Below are 15,257 nucleotides of genomic sequence, written 5' to 3'. Positions count from 1 at the left end.
TAGAGTGTGTGCCTAACAGAGCACATTCAAGAACCCAGGCTCAATCTCCAGTATCACACATAAACACACAAGCAAAACGTTATAGCAGTAACTTGTGTTGATTCCACTACTTCTTTTCAAAAATTTATTTATTTATTTATTTTTATTTGAGAGCGACAGACACAGAGATAGAGGTAGAGAAGGCAGAGAAAGAGAATGGGCACATCAGGGCCTCCAGCCATTGCAAACTAACTCCAGATGCCTGGGTCACTTTGTGCATCTGGCTTCATGGGTACTTGGGAATCAAGCCTCGAACCGGGATCCTTAGGCTTCTTAGGTAAGTGCTTAAACACTAAGCCATCTCTCTCCAGTCCATCTCCACTACTACTTTTTTTGTTTTTTGTTTTTTCGAGGTAGGGTCTCACTCTAGCCCAAGATGACCTGGAATTCACTCTGTAGTCTCAGGCTGGCCTCGAACTCACAGTGATCTTCCTACCTCAGCCTCCCGAGTGCTGGGATTAACGGCGTGCCAGGCTTCCACTACTTCTTATCCATATACATTACAAAATAAACATTGTTTTGCACTTTTGCTTCTTGGTTCTCACATGCCAGGCTTACCTAAAGGAATTCTTGTTTTTAATCTATTAGGATCACAGAGTCAATTCCCCAACTGCTTTTTTGTTTGTTTGTTTGTATAGCACAGGTCCATAAAGAAGGTTCTACCAAGACAACCTCTGAGAGCTGGGGACAGTAGAAGACCTACTGCTGTGGTTGTCTGTCTACCTCCAAAGGTCTTTATTTTCTGTGGTAGAGTGCCTTTACTTGCCTAAATCCCTTCCTGGTTGGTATGTGTACCAACATTTAATAATGTCTTCTAATTCAGTCATTATTTTTTATAAATGTTTCCATAAACATTGAACTTTAAATATCTTATTTATGACAGGTGTGGTAGCGCACGCCTTCAATCCCAGCACTCATGAGACAGAGGTAGGAGGATCACAAAGAGTTTGAGGCCACCCTGAGTCTACATAGTAAATTCCAGGTCAGCCTGGGCTAGAGCGAGACCCTATCTCAAAAAACCAAAAAAGTAAGAAATGAAAATCTTATTCATTCCACTACTGTAACATTTGACAGATTTAAAAAAAGTAACTTGGTAAACTGTTACCATAACCTAAGTCTTTTTAAAAAGTAAAACTAAAAAATGAGAAGAGGAAAATGGTGCGAGTGTGCGTGTGTTTTACACACTCCATGGCTGGGAAATGCAGCAAAGACCTGAACTTATGTATTTTATCAACTTCTATCTCTAGTATCCAAGGTATCTAAATATTCATACTAATAAAATACATGTTATAAAAGCTAAGATTTTTACTCTTAGTAGTGTATAGGCTTTTAGAACAATAGTGAGGATCTAGGCTATAACCAAACCATAACAACAACAACAAAAACCTGGAAAATATCAAACAGTCTATAATTGCAACAAATGTTAGACAAGCATGCGGTCCGTGCCTGCAACCTGGGGTGGGAGGTGGGGGCAAAAGGATTATGAGTTCAAGGACACCCTCAGCTACACAGAGTTTAAGGCCAGCCTGGGCTACATGAGAGCTTGTCTGAAAGATGAAAACATACATGTAATACAAACAAGGCATGCTCACGTCCGCTGCTTTGAAAGCTATCCTCTGCCCAGCACATGCAAGAACCTAGATTCTATTCCCAGCACAACATCAGAAAGGGAGATGAACTTTAGTAACACTCATTTAACTTTTCAAAAAACTTTATTGTATTTTATTTATTGCAGGGGGTGGGGAGGAGGGAGGAGAAACAATGGAACACTAGGGTCTCTAGCCATTGCAAATGAACTCCAGATGCAAATGCCACCATGTGCACCTGGCTTGCATGAATTCTGGGGAACTGAACCTGGGTTCTTAGGGTACATAGGCAAGCACCTTAACCACTAAGCCATCTCTCTAGTCCTAAACTATTTTTTTTAATGCCTATGTGTGCAGGTTCGTGTGTGGGAGGGGGGAGCGGCAGAGGACAAACATGAGGTGTCACACCTCAAGGACACCAACCACCTTTTTTGACACAAGGCCTCTTAATGGCCAGGAACTCTCTGACTAGGCTAGTCTAGACTATCTGGCCATCAAGCCCCAGGGATCTGGCAGTTTCCACCTGACAAGCATCTTCCAGAACCCTTGGCATTTTTGCAGGGGACTGGGGACTGAGCCCAGGTCCTTGTCTAAAGGCAGGCAAACACACACACCCTAAAGCACGCACAGCGACGCGGCTTCACCAGCTAGGCGACCTCTCCAGCCTGACTCACCTCTACCGAGAAAACTGGGTTTTGGAGACGGACAACTTAAAGGTGAGAGAAAACAACATCAACTAAGTGAGTTAGTTTTGAATATCAAGAATGATTTTAAGGCAGAAGGAACATGTGACAAGTGATGCTTCATGGTGTACAACTAAATTTTTTTCCACAATGCAGTTATGTGAGTCAGTTAGATAATACACAAAAGCTGCTGAGAGACTTAATTACCTAAAATAAAATGGATTTTCTTCTTTTCAAGGTAGGGTCTTGGTCTAGCCCAGGCTGACCTGGAATTCATCATATAGTCTCAGGGTGGCCGAGAACTCACGGTGCCACCATGCCCAGGTAAAATGGATTTCTTAACATGGAATCACTGTGTACCCCAGGCTGGCCTATGTAGCCAATGTTGGCCTTAAACTCAAAGTAATCATCCTGCCTTAGCCTCCTAGTATATAAAGTTTATCTTCTAAGTAATTACACCTTAGTACATATTTGTATGAACAAAGTAAATGTATTATTAAAACAATTTTTAAAAATTTAAATTTAGGGCTGGAGAGATGGCTTAGCGGTTAAGCACTTGCCTGTCAAGCCTAAGGACCCCGGTTCGAGGCTCGGTTCCCCAGGTCCCACGTTAGCCAGATGCACAAGGGGGCGCACATGTCTGGAGTTCGTTTGCAGAGGCTGGAAGCCCTGGCGCGCCCATTCTCTCTCTCTCCCTCTATCTGTCTTTCTCTCTGTGTCTGTCGCTCTCAAAATAAATAAATAAAAAATTTAAAAAATATATTAAAAAAAATTTTAATTTAGTGGGGCGTGGTAGCACATGCCTTTAATCCCAGCACTCGGGAGGCAGGGGTAGGAGGATCGCCGTAAGTTCGAAGCCACCCTGAGACTCCATAGTGAATTCCAGGTCAGCCTGGGCTAGAGTAAGAACCAACCTCAAAAAAACAAAAACAATAAAAATTTAAATTTAGGGGCTGGAGGGATGGCTTAGCAGTTAAGGCGTTTGCCTGCAAAGCCAACGGACCCAGATTCGATTCCCCAGGACCCACATTAGCCAGATGCACAAGGGTGCGCACACGTCTGGAGTTCGTGTGCAGTGGCTGGAGGTTCTGGTGCGCCCATTCTCTCTCCCCCTCTTTCTCTGCCAAACAAATAAATAAATAACTTTTTAAAAAATTTAAATTTAGAAATCCCTCATCATTATTTTCAATTTATACAGCTATCTCCATCGGGTCACTCTAAGTTTAAAATTATTAAAGTTACCAAATTCATGATTTTGCCCTAAGTTTTAAAGTTTCTAATTTTTAGCCAGAAGTAGATCAACATGCCCCACCTTTGTTTTACAAGTCACTTAGCTGGAGCTCAATATACTTCAATAATTTGTTCGTAGAAATAAAGAAAGGTGACTCGGGTGCTAATCCATGCAGTGACTTCACTTTGTAAAGTTAACCTAAATTTAAATCCATAGTGGCTTTATAAAATGACAAAAACTATAAGAAATTGTGGCAATACAAAGGTGGAACATCATTAAATACAGAAGCATAAACTTCATGACTAACATGACCCGTTCGTAACATTTATCTGCTTAAGTGCTTGGCGCTCTACAGTAAGCCTGGAAACGATATATATACCACCGGTCCTAAAGGGTTAGGCGCTGTGAAAAGACACAGTATTATGAAGATGAGTGTAACTGCTACAAGCAAGAACAATTCAGGGGTCTCTGAATTGAAAGACAGACTAGAATTTAATGTTTCTGAAGAATCCTACTGATACACATGTTAAAATTAAAACTTTCTTATTAAAAAGGCTATGATGAAATTGATGAGTGGCATTTTAGAATCTAGAAACATGATTAAGCTTTTAGCCACTTTTCCGTGCCACCCTATGGGACCAATCCTTTAAGACACTGGCACTGAGTTTTACACAAAGGGCAGAGGGATATTTTCTAAAATTTAAGTTGGGAACATCTGGTCATTCCTTTTAAAGGCCGCAGCAAATGAGATGAGAAAAGGAAGCGTTAAGAGTATGACTGGAGCATCTCACTAGGCGTGTCTGAGCTGTGCACCCAGCTCCGCACAGGGCGCACAGTCACACCTGTGAGGACTAACTGCCCAACAGTGTCGTGCCTGATTCCAAAAAAAATCCAACACTTCACCATCAAGAAGTACTAACAAAGCCAGTAAGAAAGAGCTAAGACAACAATAGCCTTTATTGTTCCTAATAATTTCATTGTTCAATCAAATTCAGCTTTGCAACCAATTCTTTTTTTTTTTTTTTTTGGTTTTTTTTGAGGTAGGGTCTCACTGTGGTCCAGGCTGACCTGGAATTAACTCTGTCATCTCAGGGTGGCCTTGAACTCATGGCAATCCTCCTACCTCTGCCTCTGCCTCCCGAGTGCTGGGATTAAAGGCGTGCGCCACCACGCCCGGCTGCAACCAATTCTTGAAACCGGCCTTAAGGGGACCCTGCATGTGTGTGCCATGGAGAGCGCTGGGGAGAACAAGGGCACATCGAGGAGAGAGCCGCTGGCTACCAGGAGACGGTCACCTCCACCTCACCTGCCCGGGCCCAGAAGTCACTACAGGGGCAGCAGTGACATGGATACTGCTCTCATGGCTCACCTGAAAACCAGTTCCAGGGAAATGGCGACAGACACTGTGGTCACTCACATCTCTTAAAAACAGAGGACCAGAGTCTAGAGAAAGCAATACTACAATCAGATCTCTACCTTGCCCAGTAAGGCTCAGGGAGTATTGCGGAAGAGGGGGCTGAAAGACTGTAAAAGCCTCAGCTTGGGTGGGAATAGCCTGAGACACCGTGCTTCCCCCACCCCTGCACAGACTGGCTGAGGCCTCTTGGTCCCCACAGTGAATACCAATATCCCCACCAAAGACCCTCAGTAGAATTAGGGAGGGGGAGAAGCAGTCTATTGGTGCAACCATTTTATATTTTTTAAAAAATCAATAAATTAGTAAGAAGCTGGCTTTGGTGTCTTAACCCACACCACTAGCACCTATGGTCCTAACAATCATGGTAACTAGTGCGCCTGAAGCCCACCCGCCCACGCAGCCCACTTGCCGGATGACTTCTGACACCTTTAGCTTCAACAATAAAAGATATTTGAAGGACTCTCCTTGAATCTTGGCTGTGTCAAACTCCCGTGAACCTCTATCTTTTAAATATTATTATCTTTAAAATAACTACAACAATTACTAAAATTATTAAAATAATTAGCCCACTGCCTGCTTTTAAAGGTCTTCAAGATGGTAATCATTAGATATGCCCAACATAATTTACCTTTAACTTTTTGTAGTATTTTTAATCCCTCATGTTTCAGGTTCAAAATTCCACTTAATTAAACATATAAATAAACCCATTTCCTTAGAAAATTGAAACAAAAACTAAATTTAAGGCAAAACTTTTGCCTTACTAACACTTAACAACTGTTTATTGAAACAGTACTTTAAAATATTAGCCTGAGATATTTATTCACTTATCTGATAAAAGTATTTACCAATCAAATTAAGTCCCAATTAATCCTAAAAGTTTCAAGTCACAAATGCATACTACATTTTCAACGATTAATAACCCATCTGCCAAAAGGCTTACTTGAGACAAATGTTTATAACCCATGTGAAAAAAGGGTAATTTGGATTCATAAATAAGCTGCAAGAAACCCTAAGCTGACCTCTCAGAACAAACAAATTCTTGCTGGCAACAAATAGCAGCAAAAATTTTTCACTTTATAGAATTGTTCCATGATGTTTAGTGATAAAATGAAAACAGAGTCAATAAGAATATTGATGTTAATTGCCAGAATTGATTCCTTCACAAACCCTGTTTTCACAACAGCAACCCCTTGTGATTAGGGGAATTAAAAGTTGCTGAACTCAACAATCCCTTCAGTTAAACAAACAGACCCCTCATAGAGCTGTCCATCGCTGCCCAAACTATCCATCCTTTAGTCGAATCAGTCAGTTTCATGAATTGTAGGTTTTATCTTCAAGTCCAGTGCTGACTCAGAGGGTAGCTTGTTCCCTAGAGAAAACAACCAACAAAAATCAGAACAGCTACTGCTCATAAGCTCTTTCAACACTCAAGTGGAAAGGACAAACTTATTGGATCCGACAAAATCAACTTCCTTTCAACTACAGAAGCAGCCAATAATCAGAGGCATCTATATGCCACAGACACTTGCTTAAATCTTTCCCTCAGTTATAGCAAGAATATTAAATTGCCAAGTTTTTAAGAATTACATGGTTCTTCTAACAGAGGAAAAAATATGCCAAGAATATAAATAACAAGTATCCCAAAGGCCAAAGTGGGGTCTTGTCTTGTTCTGTTTATATTAGAAAAGCTGCTTTCTGTATTAGTGTGTGAGTGCATGCGTGTGTGTGTGTGTGTGTGTGTGTGTGTGTGTGTGTGTGTTGTGTTGCTGTGGGGAAAACTCAGTGTCGCCACCCAGAAGCAGCTGACATGTCTAGAATAACTTGCTTCATGTTACACACAATGGACTACTGAAATATTATGAGATTCCTAAATTGCAAGGTCTAAATCAAAAGATAAAACAAGTTAACATTCTTTGTTGAGGTCTCTAAAATAGTGACCTTCTTTCCTTGGTATATCTAAAACAAAAGGGGGAAAATCTTTACGTACACAGCCTTTGAGATTAAAGATACCCTATAAGAAAATAAGGCCATCTTTCCACTCATGAGTTAGTGATTTTTGTCTATAATACTATACTACTATTGATAAAGGTATTAAAAAGAGAAAAGAAGAAAACAAACCAACTTAAAGAATTCAAACAGCTCAAGGTGACTCCAAACCAAAGAAATGTCATTTGGGTCTAGACCATGTGCAGAGAGAATGACCAAGTTGACCAACACAACTGTTCACTTAAAAGTTGTTCACCCCCCCAAAAAAAATAGTCCAACACTACTCACTTATCAAGTATGAAAATATAGCTCAACAAAAAAGTCATTATTTCCAAGTTGTAAGATGGAAATGTCTTGATGTCACTAATCTCAATACTGTAAAGCTCAGATGTGTGACAGACAATATAGGAACTGGTGTATATTATCTTAAAGACTGTATTTATTTGAATATAGATATCTGTTATTTTGGTAATCCCTCTATCCAATACTTTGATAACTCATCATTTTCCCAGCCTTTCTCAACTGGTGTGTGGAGGCGGTGCCTAACAAGCTAACAGGCCCACTAAATGTAATGATGGTATCTATTAAATATTATCCTTGGGGAAAAAATGAGATAGTCACTAAATATTTTCTGTATTCTGTATTTGTATTTCAAATGAGAATTCCCCACTGGGTAAATCTCAACATCTCCTGGTTTCCCTAACTTCCGAATTGGTAAATTGCCTACTATGGAGAAATGACCCTTCTGTGCCAGTCATTTAAAAACTAAGCCTGGTGTGGTGGCACACCCCTAAACCCCAGCACTCCGCAGGCAGAGGTAGGAGGATCGTCATGAGTTCAAGGCCACTCTGAGAATATACACTGGGTAGAGTGAAACCCTATCTCAAGAAACAACGACAAAACTAAAAAAGCTGTATTAGGAGCCAGGGAGATGGCTCAGAAAGCACCTGCCATGCAAACAGGACCAGAGGTTAGATCTTAGGGCCCACATAAATGTCTCGTGGTTGTGGTAGTCCAGGTAGAGACAAGGACAAGCTGGCTAGCTAGGCTAGCTGAATCAGCAAGTTCTAAATTCAGTAAATAAGGTGGAATGATTGAGGAGGACACTTGACATCAGCCTCTGGCCTCCACATGCATGCCAACATGTGCACAAACCTCAGTCCCATGAAAAACAAATCTTATTAAATAGTTGGGAAGATAGCTAGTGAGACAAAGTCCTTGTCTTGCAAATCTAAGGACCCGAGTTCAGTCGCTGGCACTAGAGATGCAACGCACACCGGATCCTGGGGCTCAGTGGCTGAGCAGGAGCGGTCTAATTGTGAGCGCCAAGCCTGCGAGACCGGTCTAAGAAAGGTGGCTGGTTCCTGAGGAAGAACATCCAAACTCGTAGTCTATGTGCGTGTGTACACATCAAACACACATGAACATGTGTGTGCACTAACACAAAGAATAGCTAGGCAAACTATATTACGAGTCCTAGGCTTCCAGAAGTGCTTCAGGACTCTTCCAGTGCTGAACTTGGATTTCCATCCATATCCTTTCTCACTGTTTATTATACCAGCAAAACACAAATGCAGATTCAAATTAGTACACATCTGTGTGTCAACACATCAACACCAGCATCCTGAGTCAGACTATTCTCATGCACACCTCACTGACAGCCTCAGGTTTAAATATAGATTACGTGTTTGAAGGTTAGCAGTCCAAGACTTCAAGTGCTGAGCCCTCTCCTGAGCACTGAGCACTCAGAATAAATGAGTGCCCAACTATCCCTAAGAATCACCAAGCCACCTGCCAATACATGATAACATAGAGATAGGAATTTACGACCAATTCTTACTTTTTACTCACAGATTTCACTGATTTTACTCACTGATGGTGGGCAACAAAGTTTATGAATTATTTCTGGAATTTATCATTCAATAGTTTCAAACTGAGGTTGAGCATAGGGAAAAACTACAAAGCAGGAAATCTTGGATAAGGGGACAATGAATATCAACTTCCAATTTAATTTAATATTTCATTTTTGTTTTTGTTTTGTTTTCCGAGGTAGAGTCTCACTCTAGCTCAAGCTGACCTGGAATTCACTATGTAGTCTCAGGATGGCCTCGAGCTCACAGCGATCCTCCTACCTCTGCCTCCCCAGTGCTGGGATTAAAGGTGTGTGCCATCACGCCCGGCTTAATATTTCATTTTTATTATTTATTTCATGGGGGGGGAGGACTGAGAATGAATGGACATGCCAGGGCCTTTATTCAATGTAAACAAATTCCAGATACATGCGCCACCATGTGCATCAGGCTTACATGGGTAATGGGAAATCAAACCTGGGTTTTTATGCTTCAAAGGCAAGCTCCTTAACCACTAAGCCATTTCTCCAGCCCTAAACTTCCAATTAAAAAAATATTTTTTTAAAATTTTATTTTTTAGCACAGAGGGAGGGAGGGAGGGTATACAAGGAGGCAGGAGGAGAATTTAAAATTTTAATTTTTAGCACAGAGGGAGGGAGGGAGGGTATACAAGGAGGCAGGAGGAGAGGAGAGGAGAGGAGAGAGGAAGATGGGATGAGTATGGGCACGCTGGGGTCTCCTGCCAATGCAAACACACTCCAGACGGACATGTCACCTCATACATTTGATTTACATGGGTGCATGCATCTTTAACTTCTGAGCCATCTCCAAGCCCCTACATTTCCAATTAAATATTTTTTAAAATTTATTAGTGAGAGAGAGAGAAAAAAAGAGGCAGACAGATATAGCAGCAGGGTCTATAGCCACTGCAAATGAACTCGAAATGTGTGTGCCACCTTGTACATCTGGCTTACATGGGTACTGGGGAATGGAACCTGGGAACTTAGGCTTCAGAGGCAATTGCCGTAACTGTTAAGCCATCTCTCCAACCCTTGATTTCCAATTTCTCAATAACTAATTTAAATGTACACGTGTATGCACAAGGAACCCTTGCCACTGCAAACAAACACCAGACATACATGTTACTTTTGCATCCAGCTTTATGTGAGTGCTGGGGAAATAAACCCAGGCCAGCAGGCTTTGCAAGCAAGTGGCTTTAACTACTGAGCCATCTCCCCAACCCCACATTTCCAATCATTTTAATGTAGAAAAGTATTTACTAAGCAAATAAACATGGAAGAGAGGTTACATATTCTAACAGTACAAAGACAATTCCCCAATTTTAATAAAAATAAAATCTCAAAGGTAACATTTTTGTGAGCTTTGTTGTGGAATTTTTATTCTTGTATTTGCAAGCAGACAGGCACACATAGAGGTAAAGAGAATGAGACTAGGAACAGCAAAGGAGGAAGACGGGAGTAAGTACTAGTGCTTCTAGCCACTGTAAACAAACTCCAGATGCATGTGTCATTTTGTGCATCTGGCTTTACTTTATGTGTACTAAGGAACTGAACCTGGGCCACCAGGCTTTACAAGCAAGTGCCTCTAACCACTGAGCATCCCTCTAGCCCCACAGTGTAAAAAGGGCTACAAAGAAAATGAATGACATGCCATGATCAAATATCAGGGTGGTAAATCCCCGTTACATTTGTCTAGTCTTTTTTTTTTTTTTTTTTTGGCTGGGGCGGGGGAGTGGTTTCAGGCCTGGAGAGATGGCTTAGTGGTTAAGGCATTTGCCTACAAAGTCAAAGGAACCCTGTTTGATTCCCCAGGACCCACGTAAGCCAGAGACATAAGGGGACACGTGCATCAGGAGTTCATTTGAAGTGACCGAAGGCCCTAGCACACCCATTCTCATTCTCAAATAAATAAATAAAAATAAAGTAAAACATTCTTTAAAGTGATTTTTTTTTTAAAGTGATGTTTCAGTTGAGACCTTAGGAAGGCATCAGTCACACCATGGAAAGAACATGAATCAAGGGAACTTGGTGTACTGGAGATGCTGTATGGCCAGATCAGGACGCACAAGAGAGAAAGATGGAGGGGAGCGAGATGCACAATCCACAGATCACACAGGCCAGTGCGCAGTGCTTGGATTGTATTCTAATGATGACTGGAAACCAGACTGGACATGATGGCTTGCTCTAGGATGGTACACTGAAAGTGGACCCAAGTAAACAGTTAAGTAATATCATATGAAGACTAGATTAGATAGGATTGGTAATAGTTAAGATGTAAGTTTCTTTCTGTATTTTTCAAAGAATGATAATTTACCCAACTGCACAAAAATTTAGAAAAGAGGGAGAGATGGCTTAAGAAGTTAAGGCATTTGCCTGCAAAGCCAAAGGATCCCAGTTCGATTCTCCAGGGCCCTCATAAGCCAGATCAGAAGGAGGTGCACGCATCTGGAGGTCGTTTGCTGTGGCGAGAGGCCCTGCATGTCCATTCTCACTCTCACTCTCCCTCATAATAAAATAGAACATACTTTAAAAAAATTTTAAAAATTTAGGAAGGCGTGGTGGTGTATGCCTTTAATCCCAGCACTCAGGAGGCAGAAGTAGGATGATCGCCATGAGTTCAAGGCCACACTGAACACTACATAGTGAATTCCAGGTCAGCCTGGACTATAGTGAAACCCTACCTCAAAAAACAAAACAAAACAAAAGAAGTTCAGAAAAGAAAAGGGTGTAACTTGCTAAATACAATGTACAATAAGAATTAGTGACTTCTATAATGAACTTAAGTATCAAGAGAAATTAGAACACAATTTTATTTTTATTTGTTTACTTGAGAGAGAGAGACAGAGAGAGGGCGGGAAGAAGAGAATGGGCACCCCAGGGCCTTCAGCCACTGCAAGCAAATGCCAGACACTTGTGTATCTGGCTTTATGTGGGTCCTGAGGAATTGAACCAAGGTCCTTTGGCTTTGCAGGCAAGCACCTTAACTGCTAAGCCATCTCTCCAGCCCAGGACATATTTTTCTAAGCAACCAGAGATGTTCATGTTGCTTAAAGAGGAAACTGAGGCTGGGAAATCAATCAGTTGTAAGTCTTTGCTTCCTATTACTTTTTATAATTTATAGAAATGGTATGTCCATATTCACATCACTGAGCTTCATAATGCCTATAACAAAACTCTTCAAACACGAACATTTTACAGATAATACTTCACTATTACCTTTTTTTAATTTTTTTAAATTTTAAAAAAAAATTTTTTTTTTTTAATTTGAGAGCGACAGACACAGAGAGAAAGACAGATAGAGGGAGACAGAGAGAAAATGGGCGTGCCAGGGCTTCCAGCCTCTGCAAACGAACTCCAGACGCGTGCACCCCCTTGTGCATCTGGCTAACGTGGGACCTGGGGAACCGAGCCTTGAACCGGGGTCCTTAGGCTTCACAGGCAAGCGCTTAACCGCTAAGCCATCTCTCCAGCCCTATTACCTTCTTTTTTAAATTTTATTTTATTTTTATTTTTATTTTTTTTTCCTTCAAGGTAAGGTCTAGCTCAGGCTGACCTGGAATTCACTATGTTGTCTCAGGGTGGCCTCAAACTCACGGCAATCCTTCTATCTCTGCCTCTTGAGTGCTAGGATAAAAGGCATGTGCCACCATGCCTGGCACTAATTTCTTCTTTTAATTATACCTTAAAGTATTTAGGAGTAGGGAAAATAAGTTCTACCTATCAATGTACTGAAACTAAAACATTTCCCTTGGTTCCCAAGCAGGATTAACACGCTAATTACCTGAAAGGCTTTCTGAAGTAGACCTGCAGCCCAAGCTGGCTTTTAACTCAGCCCTACCTCAACCATCTAAATGCTGGGATGGTCAGGTGCCACCATGCCCAGCAAGAATGCACTTGGGGGGGGGGGGGAATGACTCAGCAGTTCAAGGTACTTAGTGACCCACATAAACCCACATAAAAGCTATTCACTTGCAGTTAAGAAACCCTGGTGGGTGGATGCAAAACATACACATACAAGAATATATATCTATAATTTTTTTTAGGTAGGATCTTGCTCTAGCCCAGGCTGACCTGGAATTCACTATGTAGTCTCAGGCTGGTCTTGAACTCACAGTTATCCTCCTATCTTTGCCTCCTGAGTGCTGGGATTAAAAACGTGCACCACCATGTCCAGTTTACATTTTTTATTTATTTGTATTTATATATACAGATTCTCTGACTGCTGCAAATGAATGCCTATTAGGCTTTATGTGGGCAACTGGGGTATTGAACAGGCCAGCAGACTTTGCAAGCAAATGCATTTAACTGCTCAGCCATTTATTCCAGCCCCAAGAATGTACTTTATAAAGGCTCCTGAGGAAAATGCTTGTGTGTGTCTTTGGTAAAATTCTCAAAGACTAACGCTGACCCACGTTAAGTTTCATGCATTTTAAACCATTAGGCCTTTCTAACACAAGATAAACTGATTAACGGTAACGGTACTTCACAGACACAGTGAACGTGAACACCAGGACTTTATCTTTCCAAACAAGGGCTTAACTTACTAACAAGGCAACACACAATTGTGTACTTAAAAGACTTAGTTGGGAGTCAAGTTCCCTCTGACTCAAGGGTACAGGATTATCCTTTACAAGAACCAAACACAGGATTAGAAGCTTCTTCAGACAGTTCCCCAGCAGGGTAATGACATTAATTTTATGAATATAGGTATATAAAAGGACATCTTCAAGAGTTACATAAGAGAAGCAAAACCTTTCAACAAAAGGTTAATTTCTCGAGCTTTTCAACATTTAAAGAAGTTGAAGATGTGGTGATGTGTCTCAATGAGTCATTTCATTTAATGTGATAAAGTTTTCAATTAAAATAAATTGCTTTTCATGACACAGCACTTTTATACTGCAACTATTTTTTAAAAACATTTATTAAGAGATTGGGGGAGCTGGAGACATGGCTTACTGGTTAAGGTGCTTGCCTGCAAAGCCAAAGGATCCAGGTTCTATACCCCAGGACCCACATAAGCCAGATGCACAAGGGGGTGCATGCATCTGGAGTTTGCAGCAGCCAAAGGCCCTGGCGTGCCCATTCTCTCTCTCTCTGCCTATTTCTCTAATAAATAAATAAATAAATAAAATGGGGAGCAAAAAAGGTTACTACCTAAAACTTCCCAAGTTCACCAGTTTATCTACCTTTGCGTTATTTTAAGTTGTAATATTCTAGTTTAATGTTTAATGATACTCACATTTCATATCAATTAATATATTCAAGGAGGGAAAAGTGATAAAATAGTATTATAATCTGTGTATGCAGGTAAAAGTTTTGGAATGGGTTGGGTGTGGTGGTACATACACCTTTAATCCCAGCACTTAGGAGGCAGAAGTAGGAAGATAACCATGAGTTTGAGGCCAGCCTGAGACTACACAGTGAATTCCAGGTCAGCCTGGGTTACAGTGAGACATCACCTCAAAAAACAAAACAAAACAAAAAAAAGTTTTGGAATGGAACTAACTTAAAACTTCATTGAAGAGATAGTAGGAGGTATGTACACTGACAGATTACTAATTCACAGAGGTATGATTTTCCCATCGATTTTACTTATTACCTTAACTTATTTTCCCATAAACAGATTACTACTTTAAGCCAAATGAAAGAGAAAACTGACATGTATAGGTGCCTGTGATCACCAAGAAGCTTCAATAACTTCTGCAATAGCTACTCAACAATAACATCACCGATTCTGAACACACACGAGCCAGACAGCACAATAAGCCTCTGCCAAAGGAGAAAGGCCATGTACTTTACTCATGTATTACAACTCAAGTCGTCGTTTTTCAGAAAGAAAAAAAAAATTAAAATTTTCTTTGTAATCTTGGTCTTCAGAGGAAGGAAAGAAATTGGCTTAAACCCTAAACAGAGCAGATGTTCTCAAAATGAGGTCCTCAGAGCAGCGGAGGCCACAGATCCCCTGGTGAATGAGTCTCTGGTGGATGCTCAAGCTGACACCCACTATCCTCAAAGTAAAAGTACTAACCATATGACACTTATCAATTATACACCTAGCAAAAATAAGACTGGCTTCAAACCAGCTTTCCTGGATATATCCGTTTAGATTCAGAAAACAAAAGACACATGTAATGCCTGTAAGGAGTTCTGATCTGAACACAAGGGCCGAAACCAATGAAAACAACATAGAACCGAAGTAAGTGCATAACACAAAAATATGTCCTACAAATTCTACTACCTAAAAGCCTACCAAATGTTTTTAGGTGCATTACAATTATTGACATACAAGCAGCTCAGCATAAAGTCATCCAAAAAGATTTTTTTATTTCAAGCAGACAATACTATAAATATACTATAAACTTTGGTAGTCTGTACAGGTATGAAAATTGTCAATAAAATTTAAAAAATGAAATTAATTTTTGGTAGTGTTTCTATGCAAAAATTA

General features: G+C 40.6%; 1 protein-coding gene across 3 annotated transcripts in view; it reads right to left on the bottom strand.

The window, feature by feature from the left end:
- Nucleotides 1-15,257, bottom strand: part of Pan3 (poly(A) specific ribonuclease subunit PAN3) — a 150,726-nt gene that overhangs the window by 48,703 nt on the left and 86,766 nt on the right. The window contains exon 2 of one of the 3 annotated variants that reach the window (XM_045154421.1): nucleotides 6,208-6,325. The exons of the other annotated variants lie outside the window; for them this stretch is intronic. Coding sequence (XP_045010356.1) covers nucleotides 6,208-6,271 — 64 coding nt within the window. The 5' untranslated portion in view covers nucleotides 6,272-6,325. The remainder of the gene's footprint in view (nucleotides 1-6,207; nucleotides 6,326-15,257) is intronic. 3 annotated transcript variants of the gene reach the window in all.

The sequence above is a fragment of the Jaculus jaculus genome, chromosome 7, assembly GCF_020740685.1.
Source record: "Jaculus jaculus isolate mJacJac1 chromosome 7, mJacJac1.mat.Y.cur, whole genome shotgun sequence".
NCBI classification, from domain to species: Eukaryota; Metazoa; Chordata; class Mammalia; order Rodentia; family Dipodidae; genus Jaculus; species Jaculus jaculus.
This window is presented reverse-complemented; position numbering and strand designations above follow the sequence as displayed.